This window comes from Aegilops tauschii, chromosome 3 (assembly GCF_002575655.3).
Source record: "Aegilops tauschii subsp. strangulata cultivar AL8/78 chromosome 3, Aet v6.0, whole genome shotgun sequence".
NCBI lineage: Eukaryota > Viridiplantae > Streptophyta > Magnoliopsida > Poales > Poaceae > Aegilops > Aegilops tauschii.
The window spans coordinates 597,262,746-597,275,621 of record NC_053037.3 but is presented as its reverse complement, the minus strand read 5'-3'; the positions used below and the strand labels follow the sequence as shown (position 1 = coordinate 597,275,621).

The 12,876-nt window shown below is 46.3% G+C and overlaps 2 protein-coding genes across 2 annotated transcripts; both read left to right on the top strand.

The window, feature by feature from the left end:
* Window positions 1-446: 446 nt before the first annotated feature.
* On the top strand, window positions 447-1,819 carry LOC109763069 (germin-like protein 1-4). The gene is made up of 2 exons (XM_020321935.3): window positions 447-663; window positions 735-1,819. The coding sequence occupies exons 1-2, from the start codon at window positions 528-530 to the stop codon at window positions 1,286-1,288; spliced, it is 690 nt and encodes a 229-aa protein (XP_020177524.1). The 5' UTR covers window positions 447-527; the 3' UTR covers window positions 1,289-1,819.
* Window positions 1,820-6,546: 4,727 nt separating this feature from the next.
* On the top strand, window positions 6,547-12,601 carry LOC109763059 (F-box protein At3g54460). Its single transcript, XM_020321925.4, has 8 exons — window positions 6,547-7,253; window positions 7,931-10,444; window positions 10,532-10,739; window positions 10,823-11,074; window positions 11,232-11,291; window positions 11,655-11,785; window positions 12,089-12,203; window positions 12,289-12,601. The coding sequence occupies exons 1-8, from the start codon at window positions 6,799-6,801 to the stop codon at window positions 12,463-12,465; spliced, it is 3,912 nt and encodes a 1,303-aa protein (XP_020177514.1). The 5' UTR covers window positions 6,547-6,798; the 3' UTR covers window positions 12,466-12,601.
* The last annotated feature ends 275 nt before the right edge of the window (window positions 12,602-12,876 follow it).

The following is a 12,876-nucleotide window of genomic DNA, read 5'->3' as shown; positions in this document are numbered from 1 at the left end:
CACATATCTTATTGGTTGATATGTCAAGAAACAAAAAACGAGGTGGAAGTTAATGCACCGCGCCTAAGTGTTTTGGGATTATTTGGTTTTCGTAAGATGACTTACACACCTAGACGGAGGGAGTAACATAATATGTTAGTGTAACATAGGGCTTCCCAAGAGAAGATGAGTCTACAAGCTAATTAATGAAGTCCTCTATGACACTACTATGTTACTTTGCACTATGAAGGTAGTAAATTAGACTAGTGTCATATGCATGACACTAGTATAAGTTGCTCCCCACTATCACGAGTCTAAGCCTTCCCCTTCTGACACTTGATTGGTAATTAATTGTACTGATCACATGAGACATGACAGATAGACCCATCGTTCACGCGCCTTAACCAACTACGTTCAAATCTATAAATACCACCTCCCAAGCTCCCCCTCTTCACCAAGCCGAAAGTTAATCATCTAATTAGCTAGCTCACGAGCTACCAGCAAGCTAGCGTTCCAGGCCCAAGGACCAACAAGGTTAACTACTAATCATGGCAAAGCTTTGTGTTGTCCTCCTCGCCGCCTGCGCCGCCCTCCTGGCGCTCGCTGCGGCGCCGTCGACGCTCGCCGGCGACCCCGACATGCTCCAGGACCTCTGCGTCGCCGACTACATCTCCCTCCAGGGACGTGAGTAACTGGCCAATTCTCATTTCGTTGTGCATGCATGCGTTTGTGTCATGTTTCATATGTGTGTGCAGCGCTGAGGGTGAACGGGTACCCGTGCAAGCCTGCGGAGAACGTGACGGCGGACGACTTCTTCTACGGCGGGCTGGCGAGCGCGGCCGACGTGTACGGCGGGGGCAACCCGATGGGCTCCGTGGTGACCGTGGCGGACGTGGAGAGGCTCCCGGGGCTCAACACGCTGGGCGTGTCCATGTCCCGGGTCGACTACGCGCCGTGGGGCGGCACGAACCCGCCGCATTCGCACCAGCACGCCACCGAGATCCTCTTCGTCGCCGAGGGGACCCTGCAGGTGGGCTTCGTCACCACCTCCGGCAGGCACATCACCCGGGCCGTGCCCAAGGGCGGGCTCTTCGTGTTCCCGCGCGGCATGATGCACTACGAGCGCAGCGTCGGCGAGGCGCCCGCCGTGGCGATCTCAGCGTTCGACAGCCAGCTCCCCGGCACGCAGAGGCTCGGGGAGGCGATGTTCGGGGCGGCGCCGGGGGTGCCGACGGACGTGCTGGCCCGGGCGCTGCAGACCGACGGCGGCGTGGTGGAGAGCATCAGGGCCAAGTTCCAGCCGAAGTAGGCCATGAACACGTACGTGCGCCAAGCGTAACACGCACATTAAAGACACGTAAAAAAAAGCGTGCGTACGTGATTTAGCGTGTGCTTCATTTCGGCTCTTTGATTGCAGGGTAAAAACCTACGTGCGTACGTAAATTATCACCACACGTCCCATCTCGTCTGCCTTTTAGGTGAAAAGGGTCTTGCTATTTTCCTTGTTGAGCTGTATGCAGGTATCGATGGTTTTCCGTACGACGTCCAGTTTGTTGTAATATTTGCAATGCGTGTAAATGTAATAAATAAATGCGTCCATGGGTTTCCGGTGACTCGGCCTGCTTTTTCTTTTACGGGCGTTGACCCGGCCTGCTTTACTTTGTCCCAATCCACACAAAGTTGTGTGAATGGTTTTCTTAGAGAAAATATGAAGAGTAACTAGTTAACGAGCGCTCCTTCGGGAGCCTCGCAACGATCAGCGCCACTTGGCGCGCTCTCAGCCATTCCCCACGTGTCGCGCTCGGAATGCTCTCTCTAGATTTTGTTTTTTTATTTTATTTTTTCGCACGCATTTTTAGCTTTTTAAACGGTTTTTTTGGGTTTTTTCGACGTTTTGGTTTTCCCCCGGTCTTCCTTAGCTTTTCGACAAAAAAAATTCGAAAAAAAAATTTGCGCGAAAAAACGTGTTTTCTTTTTTTTCCTTTCGCGAAAAGTCACGGTTTTCTTCCGCGAGAGGCACGGTTGTGCTTTAGCGAGAGTCACGGCCGTGCCTTTCGGAAACAAAAAAAGAATGTGTTTTCCGTTTTTTTGCGCGAGTCACGGTTTTACTTCCGCGAGAGGCACGGCTGTGCTTTCGCGAGAGTCACGGCCGTGCCTCTCAGAAAGGGAAAAACAAAACGCGTTTTCTGTTTTTTTTTCTTTCGCGAGAGTCACGATTTTGCTTCCGCGAGAGGCACGGTTGTGCTTTCGCGAGAGTCACGGCCGTGCCTCTCGGAAAGGGAAAAAAATACGCATTTTCTGTATTTTTTTCTTTCGCGAGAGTCACGGTTTGCTTTTGCCACAGGCACGGTTGTGCCTTCGCGAGAGTCACGGGCGTGCCTCTTTCGGAAAGGAAAAAAACGCGTTTTCTGTTTTTTCCTTCCACGAGAGTCACGGTTTTGCTTCTGCGAGAGGCACGGTTGTGATTTCGCGAGAGGCACGGGCGTGCCTCTTTCGGAAAGGAAAAAACGGTTTTTTTCGTGAAAAAAAGTTCGTCAAAACCTATCAACATGGGATCTAGTTTTGAAGATCTCGACGCAAGGAATCTAATGGTGAAAAGGATTTGAGATTTGGACGCACTGTTTAAGAGATAAAACGGTTTGAATAAACGGATCTACGAAAAAAGGGAAATCTCCCAGGTTGCGACAAATGGCGCGCTGCATGTGCACCACTTTGTCGTGACCTGGGGAGGTGGAGTGTTCTTTGCAACGAGTACTCCTTAATTAGTGATTTCGGAAAATATGTCAACCGAGTCTGAGAAGAGCTCGAACCTAACAAAGGCATCGACTGATCAGGATTACAGGACAGCAACATACAAAGAGAATAGGTAAAAGCGGAGAAAAAGATATAAGGGACAAAGTAGATCGAACAACTCGAAGGCAACACCAACAACAGCCAAGAACAAACCACATCACTGCGAACAACCGTCGCTACGCCTACAACAACTAACCTACTAAGGCCATGGGAGGAGGGCACCACCGTGTGAGTATTGTGTTCATCGACTACCACCAAGGGCCAAACATGGGCAACAAAGATTTGTCTCCGCCGCTACAATGGGCCATTACCCTTTCACTCAGGCTCGATCGGTGCCGCACTGGCTGCCGGCAGAGTGGTTCCCCTAGCACCCAAATCAAGGTGTCCAAGCTGCCTAAGGAGAGGCAATAGGAGCAGACCCGCAAGCAACAGGAGCCCGATCACCTAAGCACCGTCGCTGGCAGCGGCGAGACAGAATGCCGGATGTGAGTTGTTGAATGAAGGCGCTGAACCACGGAGAAGGCCGAAAAGGGTAGCACGATACATTGGTCAAGGATAGGAATCACCAACGCCCAGGTCATACCACCGGCACTGAGAAGGACACCGATCCCCCTCGCACAATGGAAAGGACAATCCGCACCTAGAACCGAGCAGATTGACAAAGATGAATCCAGACCAACCCACGTTGTCATCAAACCGCCGCCAACTTCACCACCACTTGAGTAATCCTTGAACGACACCTTTAGGAAGGATCATGCACCTACGGTGTCGTCGTCTTCCGGAACAGGAGATCTGAGGCTGTCACCTGAGCTCCTGGGAGGGAGGGGTGGGATGGGAACCTCACCGAAGCCTCTAGCAAGTGGAACAACAGCGAAAGGCGCCGCCTTCGGTGTGGCCGCCGTGCCGGCCAAGGGAATCCCCCAAATACACTCAAGGCCACTAGATCTACAAAGCCAGCCCCCGAGAGTGGCTGCCGAAGCCACCAAGGGCTGGATCCGGCATGGATCGGAGTAGATCGGGTTGAGGACAACTTCTTCATGGGGAGCTAGTAACCAGCGAGGGGTCGCCGCAGCAGCTGGCACCCCACCCCCACCACGCTTCCCACACGACCGAGGAAGTAGCCCACCTGCAGCTGCCAACGCTGTGCACCACCTCTCGGGGCCGCCGCCCCGGAAGCCGAGGCACTCCACGCGTGGTGGAATTGCCAGGATCCCTGCTGCCACCTTCATTGGTGTCACGCAGCCACGCCAATGAGCACCTCTGGCGGCAGTGGAGAGACGGGTTGGGAAGGAGGGACGAGGCAGAGGGCTCACACCGGGGGGAGGGGGGCTTCTCAAAATGAAGAAGTGCCATTTATTATCCTTCAGCTGTTTCAAAAGTCGAAGTATGCTATTTCAAATTCAAAAAGAAATAATTTGTATCCTTCATATATCAAAACTGTCTAGCTTTGATTCTCCTGCACTCAAAATGTAGTTTTGAATGACGGCATGACAACGCTTCTCGCATATGGTACCCATGTGAAAATGATGATACAGTTAGTATTCTTATAAGTATAAATGTCGGGAAAAAGTAGTTCTTAAGAGCATGGTTAATAATATAACCAGTTGCTGGCTATAACATGTTGCCATGTCATTTATGGTCAATGTAATAGTTAACGCGTATAATAGTTGGTTATAAGAAAGTATTACTTTGTCAACATATTGCCCACCATTCACTCTTACAAAGCTTCTTGTAGACGGCTATAAGTCTACAGCCCTCTTCCCTTCTCTCTCCTCTTCTCTCTCTTCCAACTCAGCAATAATATAATATTTAAATCCTTACAGTCCGCTTACATCACCTTATTATAGTTGCTCTAATGAGAACATGACAATGCTTCTCACACAATGTAGTCTATTGAGTACAAAAACATACTATTAGTAAAACTACATAGAAAAATGGTGAAAGTTTATAAATATTCAAGAGAGCCATCAAAACTTTCGTTGACTCTCCAGTTGCATAAATTTCAGAAACCTTCTTGTAAAGTCATGGTATGATCTAACTTTGTGACATCTCCAAATTTTAGTACCATTTTAGAAATACGGCCAAGTTTTTAAGAACATATACCTTTTTTTTTACAATTTTCCTAAGATAATCATGGGTTTTTGTTTTTATTACACAAATTCTGACTTGATTTCCGCACGTGCAAAACTTGCTGCAGATTGGTTAAGACCATCTCTAACATGGCAAGAAAATATGTGTGAATTTTATGATATGGTTAGTATTCTTCTTAGGATCCTTCTGTTGTTTCAGAAGTCAAAGTTTAGTATTTCAACTTGAAAAGTGAACATTCTTGGTCCCTCATCTACTAAAATCATCTACGTTTGGTTCCTCACCTCATTAAAAGAAGAATTTAATGACACTATGAGATGGCTTCTCACATATTAGCAGGTGAGTAAAAAAATCAAAACCAAACACATAAAATGTATAAGTGCATAAATATTCAATGGAAGCCTTTGGAAAAAAAAATATGAATTCTAAATTGCATAAAATCCAGAAAATTTCATTCATATAAAACCACAATTTGATATAAAAAAATTCGTTATGGCACGCCTCCCTTTAAGTACCATTTTATAAATGGACCGAGTTTTTTTAGAAAATATACCTTTTTTAAAAAAATTCTAAAATAATCATGAGTTTTTGTTTCTTATTACATAATTTTTGACTTCACTTCCGCACGTGCAAAACTTGCCGCAGATTGGTTAAGACCATCTCTGACATGGCAAGAAAATATGTGTGAATTTTATGATATGGTTATTATTCTTATTATGATCCTTCTGTTGTTTCCAAATTCGAAGTTTAATATTTCAACTCGAAAAGTGAACCGTCTAGCTTTGGTTCCTCACCTCACTGAAAGAAGAATTTAATGACACTATGAGATGGTTTCTCACACATTACCATGTGAGTAAAAATAATATTAAAACCAAATACATAAATGTATAATTTCATAAATATTCTATGAAGGATTTAGAAAGAAAAAAACATGAATTCTAAATTCCATAAAATCCAGAAAATTTCATATAAAACCATGGTACAATTTCATATAATAAAATTTTAAAACCCTCATGATTTTGGTACAATTTCCTGAAATATTTATGCATTTTCCCAGTTTTTATAAATTTAAAAATAAATAAAAATTATTGCCCTTTTCTTTTTGTAGTTGCAAAATTGTTGGCTTTAGTTTCACGTGTGCCAGAACACAGCGGGCGATGTTTAGGACAACCTTTAGCACAACAATAGAGCACGTCTCATTTGGAAATAAAAAGAAGAACAAATCTAATGATTTTGACACTCGAGGAACCAAAATGCCCGATTCAGACGTCGAGGCACGAAACTCACAGCTTAGCAATACTGAGAGTGATTTTTTTTCCTTTCGGTAATGTGTTTTTTCATATTGTTTGAGCGAAATGAAAATCAGAGTTTGGGTCGGGGGCTCGGGGTGTTCTTTCAGGCAGTTGTTCTTGAGAAATCCGGGTGTTTTTTCGAGGAAGGAAACCGTGGTGTGGGCTGGTGGGTCACAGAACGGGCCGGAGAGGAAACGCTGGACCTCGTCGTCGTAGCCGATACCAACACACAACACGTCCACACCCAGCCCACATATCGGCACCGAGCCCGCCCCGAACCCTCTGCCAGCAGGCCCCGCAAACTTACCGTCCCAACCCGTCATCGCCACCCGGGCACACCCGATCCGATCCGCTCAAGGCTCAACCGCGAAGAGACTTTACCCATCCCACCTCCGCCCGGCGTGGGTCTCCCGGTCGTTACGCCACGCCTCCCTCCCCTCCCATCCATCCCCTGATCTCCTCTCCTGCCGCCGTTCCCTCTCCCACCTCCACCTCGCCGCCCCACCTCCAACCCGAAATCAGGCCGAGATTCCCGCGCGATCCGCCGCGGCGGCGACCCGTCACACCCCCGGACTCCCCCAATGGGAGAACACTAGCCCGCCCTAACCCTAGCATCCACTCCCCCCAAACTGACCGATCGCCCGCCATGGCCGTGGTCGTGGCCGCGGGCGGCGGGGACGCCGCGCCCGCGCACCGGAAGCTGGGCGGGTACCTGCGCGTGGTGGTCTCGGTCCCGTCCCCCGACGCCAAATCCATCCGCCCGCTCGCCCCCTGCTCCCTCTCCGCCTGCGGGGCCGCGCCGCTCGCGCCGCTCCCCGACGACGCGGCCGGCGCGCGCCCGGGCCTCGCCCCGCGGGGGTCGCTCAGGTGGCGGGCCACCGGCGGCGGGGGCACCAGCGTCGTGCGCCAGCTCAGGGCGCTCGTCGCCGCGCGGTGCGTCGAGGTGGAGGGCAGGGTGCTCCGGGTGGTGGCGAGGGAAGAGGCGGAGGAGGCCAGGGTGGTGGTGCTCGTCGACGTGTACCTCCCCGTCGCCGCCTGGTCCGGGTGGAAGTTCCCGCGCTCGCGCTCCTCCGCCGCCGCCGCCGTGTTCAAGCACCTCAGGTCAGTGCATCCCCCCTTCCTCTGCGTTTGTTTCCCCTGACTCTGCCCGGTGGAATTTAAGTTAAATTGGCACGATCGCCTTCTTCGGTTCCAGGGCGGCACATGCCCGCCCTTCCGGGGCAATGTGTAGAGCCTGCTGGGGTGTCGGGCAGGCAGGATTTTGTCCTTTTAGTGGGGATTTCTCGCGGTTACAGGCTTCTGACGCGGGAAATTTATTACTGCTACTGTTGCTTCTCTGCATTGTGCGATCAGTTTACCACTGTTACTACTATTAGCTCGCTGCCTTGTGTAAGTTGGGTTACTGCAACTTTGATCTGAAGCGTGAGAAATTTCGTCCTCCTGTGTTCTCTGCATTTGATAATTGATACTTCCTAGTCAGTAATGTGTCAGTAACGCACTTTGCTTGCATCTGAAGTTGTGATTTGCAATTCAGATGTTGATAGATCACCATGATTTGACTAAAATTAATAAGAAGCTTGTGGGTTTGTCCCCACAGCATTTCAAAAATTAGTGAAGGTAGCTTCGTAATCCCATATGGTTACTGCATTTAATTTTAGCTATCTGATGCACGCGAGTTGATCAGTACAACAGCCCTTCGAGTAGGTTCGTTTTACTATTTCAGAAATCCTCCTGTTGATGCTGCGTAACTCCTTGTCTAAGGGAATGTTCTTTTGCAGTTGCAACTGGGATGCTAGGAATGCTTTAGTTGCTTTTGACTGGGCTTCTCATGACAATCCACATCCTGATGACAAGTATATTTGGAGCTGCACTGACTGTCATGTCCTTGGCTGCGAGCTTCATCAGATATCATCTGTATCGAATAACGACAAGTCATTTGACCTGCATGAAATCTTCAAAGTTCTCCCCAGTGTTAGAGTGGAGAAGGGGATGCAGATAACAACAATAATACCCGATGTTATATCGGATGAAATAGGTATCTGGTCTATCCCTGATGATATATTGAATAAGGTGCTAATTCGCCTTAAACCCGGGGATTTGATAAGAGCGGCAGCTACTTGTCATCACATAAGGACTCTTGCTGCCTCTATTATGCCTTGCATGAAGCTTAAGCTTTTTCCTCATCAAGAGGCGGCTGTCGAATGGATGTTGAGGCGAGAGCAAAACCCTGAGCCCTTAGCGCATCCTCTCTGCAAGAATTTCTGCACTGAGGATGGCTTTCCATTCTTCATAAATGTTACCTCTGGTGAAATACTCACAGGGACTGCTCCAACCATAAACGATTTCTGTGGAGGTATGTTCTGTGACGAACCTGGATTAGGGAAGACAGTGACTGCATTGTCTCTTATTCTCAAAACGCATGGAACTTTGGCAGAACCTCCAAGAGGGGTGGATATAAAGTGGTGCACTCATAAACCAGATAAAAAGTATGGATACTATGAATTTAACACCAGCAACTGTTCAAACAATTTCTCTGAATCAAAAAGGCTCATGGGGAAGAACGTTGTTCAAGAAGATCCACGTTCAAGTGAGCTATCTCATAATGGTGACTCTGTTCCCAGTACAAGATCATCAAGGAAGAGAGGCAGGTTAGTAGACCCTGGTCTATCGCCGGTGAACATGCATGTTTCAAGTGAGAAGTCGCCAGAATCATGCAATCCACATCCAACGCTAGCTACCCAAGTACTAAAGGTCACCAAAAACTTGAAAAGTGTCAGGAAAAACCTCATGGATGCTTACAGCAAAGATTCAGTAGGCAGTAAAAGGAAGAGAGGCACCGTGTCCGAGTTAAGTGAGACATGGGTTCAGTGTGATGCTTGCAGAAAGTGGCGGAGGTTATCAGATGGAACTGTTCTCGATTCTACTACGGCTTGGTTTTGCAGTATGAATGCCGATCCTGCACGGATGACATGCACTGCTTCAGAGGAATCCTGGGATTTCAAGACAAAGATAACCTATTTGCCAGGATTTTACAAGAAAGATGAGTTGCCGGGAAATGAGCAGAATGTATCATTTTTTGCAAACATATTGAAAGATAATATTTCTTTGATCAACTCTGAAACCAAGAAGGCTTTATTGTGGTTGGCACAACTTCCTCTCAGGAAACATCTCGAGATGGAATCAGTTGGTTTGACACGTCCAGTTCTAGATGCACGGGCAACCACAGGCAAGGGTGCCCGCCCATATTTCAAGTTATTTCAAGCATTCGGCCTTGTGAGGAAGATTGAGCAAGGTGTAACTCGGTGGTATTATCCATCTATGCTTGATGATTTGGCCTTCGACTCGGCTGCGCTTGGAATTGCTCTTGAAAAACCGCTGGATTTAGTGAGGTTATATTTATCTAGGGCGACCTTGATAGTTGTGCCTGCTAATTTGATTGATCACTGGACAACACAAATACAACGTCATGTTTCTTCGGATACACTTAATGTTTATGCATGGGGAGATCACAAGAGGCCGCCTGCTCACATCCTTGCTTGGGACTATGACATTGTCATAACCACATTTAGCAGATTAAGCGCAGAATGGGGACCAAGTAAGAAAAGTGTTTTAAAGCAGATCCATTGGTTTAGGGTAATATTAGATGAAGGACACACTTTAGGTTCCAGTCTTGCCCTGACAAACAAATTGCAGATGGCTGTTTCTTTGGTTGCTTCAAACAGGTGGATTTTAACTGGTACGCCTACACCGAACACACCAACTAGTCAGGTTGCTCATCTTCACCCCATGCTCAAGTTTCTTCATGAAGAAGCTTATGGTGAAAACTACCACTCATGGGAGTCTGGAATTCATAGGCCCTTTGAGGCTCAAATGGAAGAGGGGCGCATTCGTCTTGTGGAGCTACTTCGGAGGTCCATGATTAGTGCAAGAAAAGCAGATCTCAAAAACATCCCTCCTTGCATAAAAAGAATAACATTTGTAGACTTCAGTGAAGGGCATGCGAAAAGTTACAATGAACTGGTTGTTACTATTCGCCGGAATATACTGATGGCTGATTGGAATGACCCTTCCCATGTTGAATCACTTCTGAATCCCAAGCAGTGGAAATTTCGTACTACTACTATAAGAAATGTCCGGTTGTCTTGCTGTGTTGCTGGGCATATTAAAGTAGCAGAGGCTGGTCATGATATACAAGAAACTATGGATGAGTTGATGCAGGGGGGTCTTGATCCTTCTTCAGAGGAATATCAATCCATAAGATTTGCTCTTTTAAATGGCACCGATTGTGTCAGGTATGGAAGTGTTTAATAATAACTAAAGCATATTATCTATCAATCAGATACTCTGATTTGCTCAAACGTTCATATTGCTATATTCAGGTGTCGAGATTGGTGCCGCTTACCTGTTATAACACCTTGTCGGCATCTGCTGTGCCATGATTGTGTAGCTTTGGATAGTGAGAAATGCATAGAATGTGGCAACAACTACGAGATGCAGTCTCCCGAAACTCGTGCACGTCCAGAAAATCCAAACCCAAAATGGCCAGTCCCGAAGGATCTAATTGAACTGCAGCCTTCATATAAGCAGGTCTGTACTCAGAGCTATGTGATGCCATGCAATTTGTTCAGGCACTTTGTTCCCGGAGTATTTATTTTCTCCATTTTATGCAGGATGACTGGGATCCAGATTGGCAGTCAACGACTAGCAGCAAAGTTGCTTACTTGATCGACAAGTTGAGAAGTTTGCGAGAAGCTAACATGAAACATGTGCACTCGACTAACATAACCATTGGTGCTGGTCCTGCTACTACATCGTCTTATCAAGATGATAATAACCTGCAGACCAGGTTACCACAGACATTGCCTGACAAAGTAATTATATTCTCTCAGTTTCTGGAACATATTCATGTTATTGAGCAGCAGGTAAATTGTAATGCCCATACTTGTCTTTTACTCCCTCCGTAAACTAATGTAAGAGCATTTAGATCACTACTTTAGTGATCTAAACGCTCTTATATTAGTTTACAGAGGGAGTACTTAAGAGTATGAATTAGTTGGTTAATGATCTCCTTCTGTTCAGCTGACTATTGCTGGAATAACATACGCTGGAATGTACAGTCCCATGCCTTTAGGCACTAAGGTATGTGTTTTTTTGCTCTTTCTTCTGTATACCTGTAACATATATCTAGTTGAATGGATGTATTTACTATCTTTGCCCCCAAAAGCAATATTTTTATTGAACTGGGATGTGTCCATTTTATTTTGGCCCTTTTTGGCTTGGTGAACCTTAATGGCGATCATGTGTACCACGTTTATCCGTCTTGTTCTCATCCCCGTACCATCCTACGTAGTGTCTCCCCTTCCCTTCCACTAGCTTGATGGCCCGCACGTCCTCCTTACAATGGAACAAATTTGGCTGTCTAATTAGGGAAAATATGGTAAATCATTGGCATATCTCAAAACATTTTGTGACGGATCTGTGTGTTGCCACATTTCTTTTCAGAGAAGCGCATTGACAAAGTTTAAAGAGGATCCAACATGCATGGCTTTACTGATGGATGGCACTGCAGCACTGGGCCTTGATTTGAGTTTTGTGAATCATGTTTTTCTGATGGAACCCATATGGGATAGGAGGTAACCTGATTGCTCAATTACTGAAATACTGTCATTTTTGGGCCTGCATCAAAATAGAACATGTACATATGTTTTTGCTGGGATGCAAATAAACGTAGAAATGAAAATTGACTTCCCAAATTCTATGCAAACTTAATTACCATGCTCTCCTGCTTTACATCTGTCAGCCATGGGCTAACTTTTGTTCTTACTGGTATTTGGCACTTGAGTTAACCACCCTTTTGGGGGATATGTCTTGTTAGCTATCAAATTGTGTATGACCGACCGGTATTGACGGATGGTCCTCTTTTCTCTGATTATTAGTATGGAGGAACAAGTTATTAGTCGCGCGCATAGAATGGGTGCAACCCGTCCAATAAATGTTGAGACCCTGGCTATGCGCGGTACCATCGAGGAGCAAATGCTCCAACTTCTGCAGGTTTGTGTGGATCACATTGTTCGTAGCATTTCATTGCGAAATATATCATCAAACCTTGCTGATAAAACATATGCTTTGTTCGCAGGACTCTAGCGCTTGCAGAAATATGGTTAATAAAGGTGCAGGCGGCACCGAGAATGAAGGGGCTCGGCCTCACCGTAGCCTACACGATTTCGCCGAGAGTAGTTATCTGGCGAAACTCACCTTCGTGAAAGGATCTAACACAGCATGCATGAATGCTTACTTGCTTAGTATAAATTGAGCTGTCACCATAAGTTCTTTGTTTGTTTCTTTTGTTTTGAGATAATAGCGAGGTCCTTCAAGTCATTCTTTTGCAGCAGATGGTGGAATATATGTGCCTTCCCTTTTAAGCAACTGCGAGTTGCTCTTGTTTTTCACGTCCGACTGCAGTCTTATGATATAATTTCGATTTCTTATAACAGATGAATAATACTGTAGCTAGTAATTAAATTAGGAAAAAGGAAAATCGAAGTAGTGGAGATGAAGATGCAAGTAGCAAAATATGCGCATGCATACTCTACATGATTTCGCCGAAAGCAGCTCCCTTTAGCAACTTGCCTTTGTGACAGGATCTAGCAAGAACTAATTTTGGATTTTTTTTTTTGCGTGAAATTATGAGAGCTTTATTCAAACAAAAGAGCTCCTGAATAAA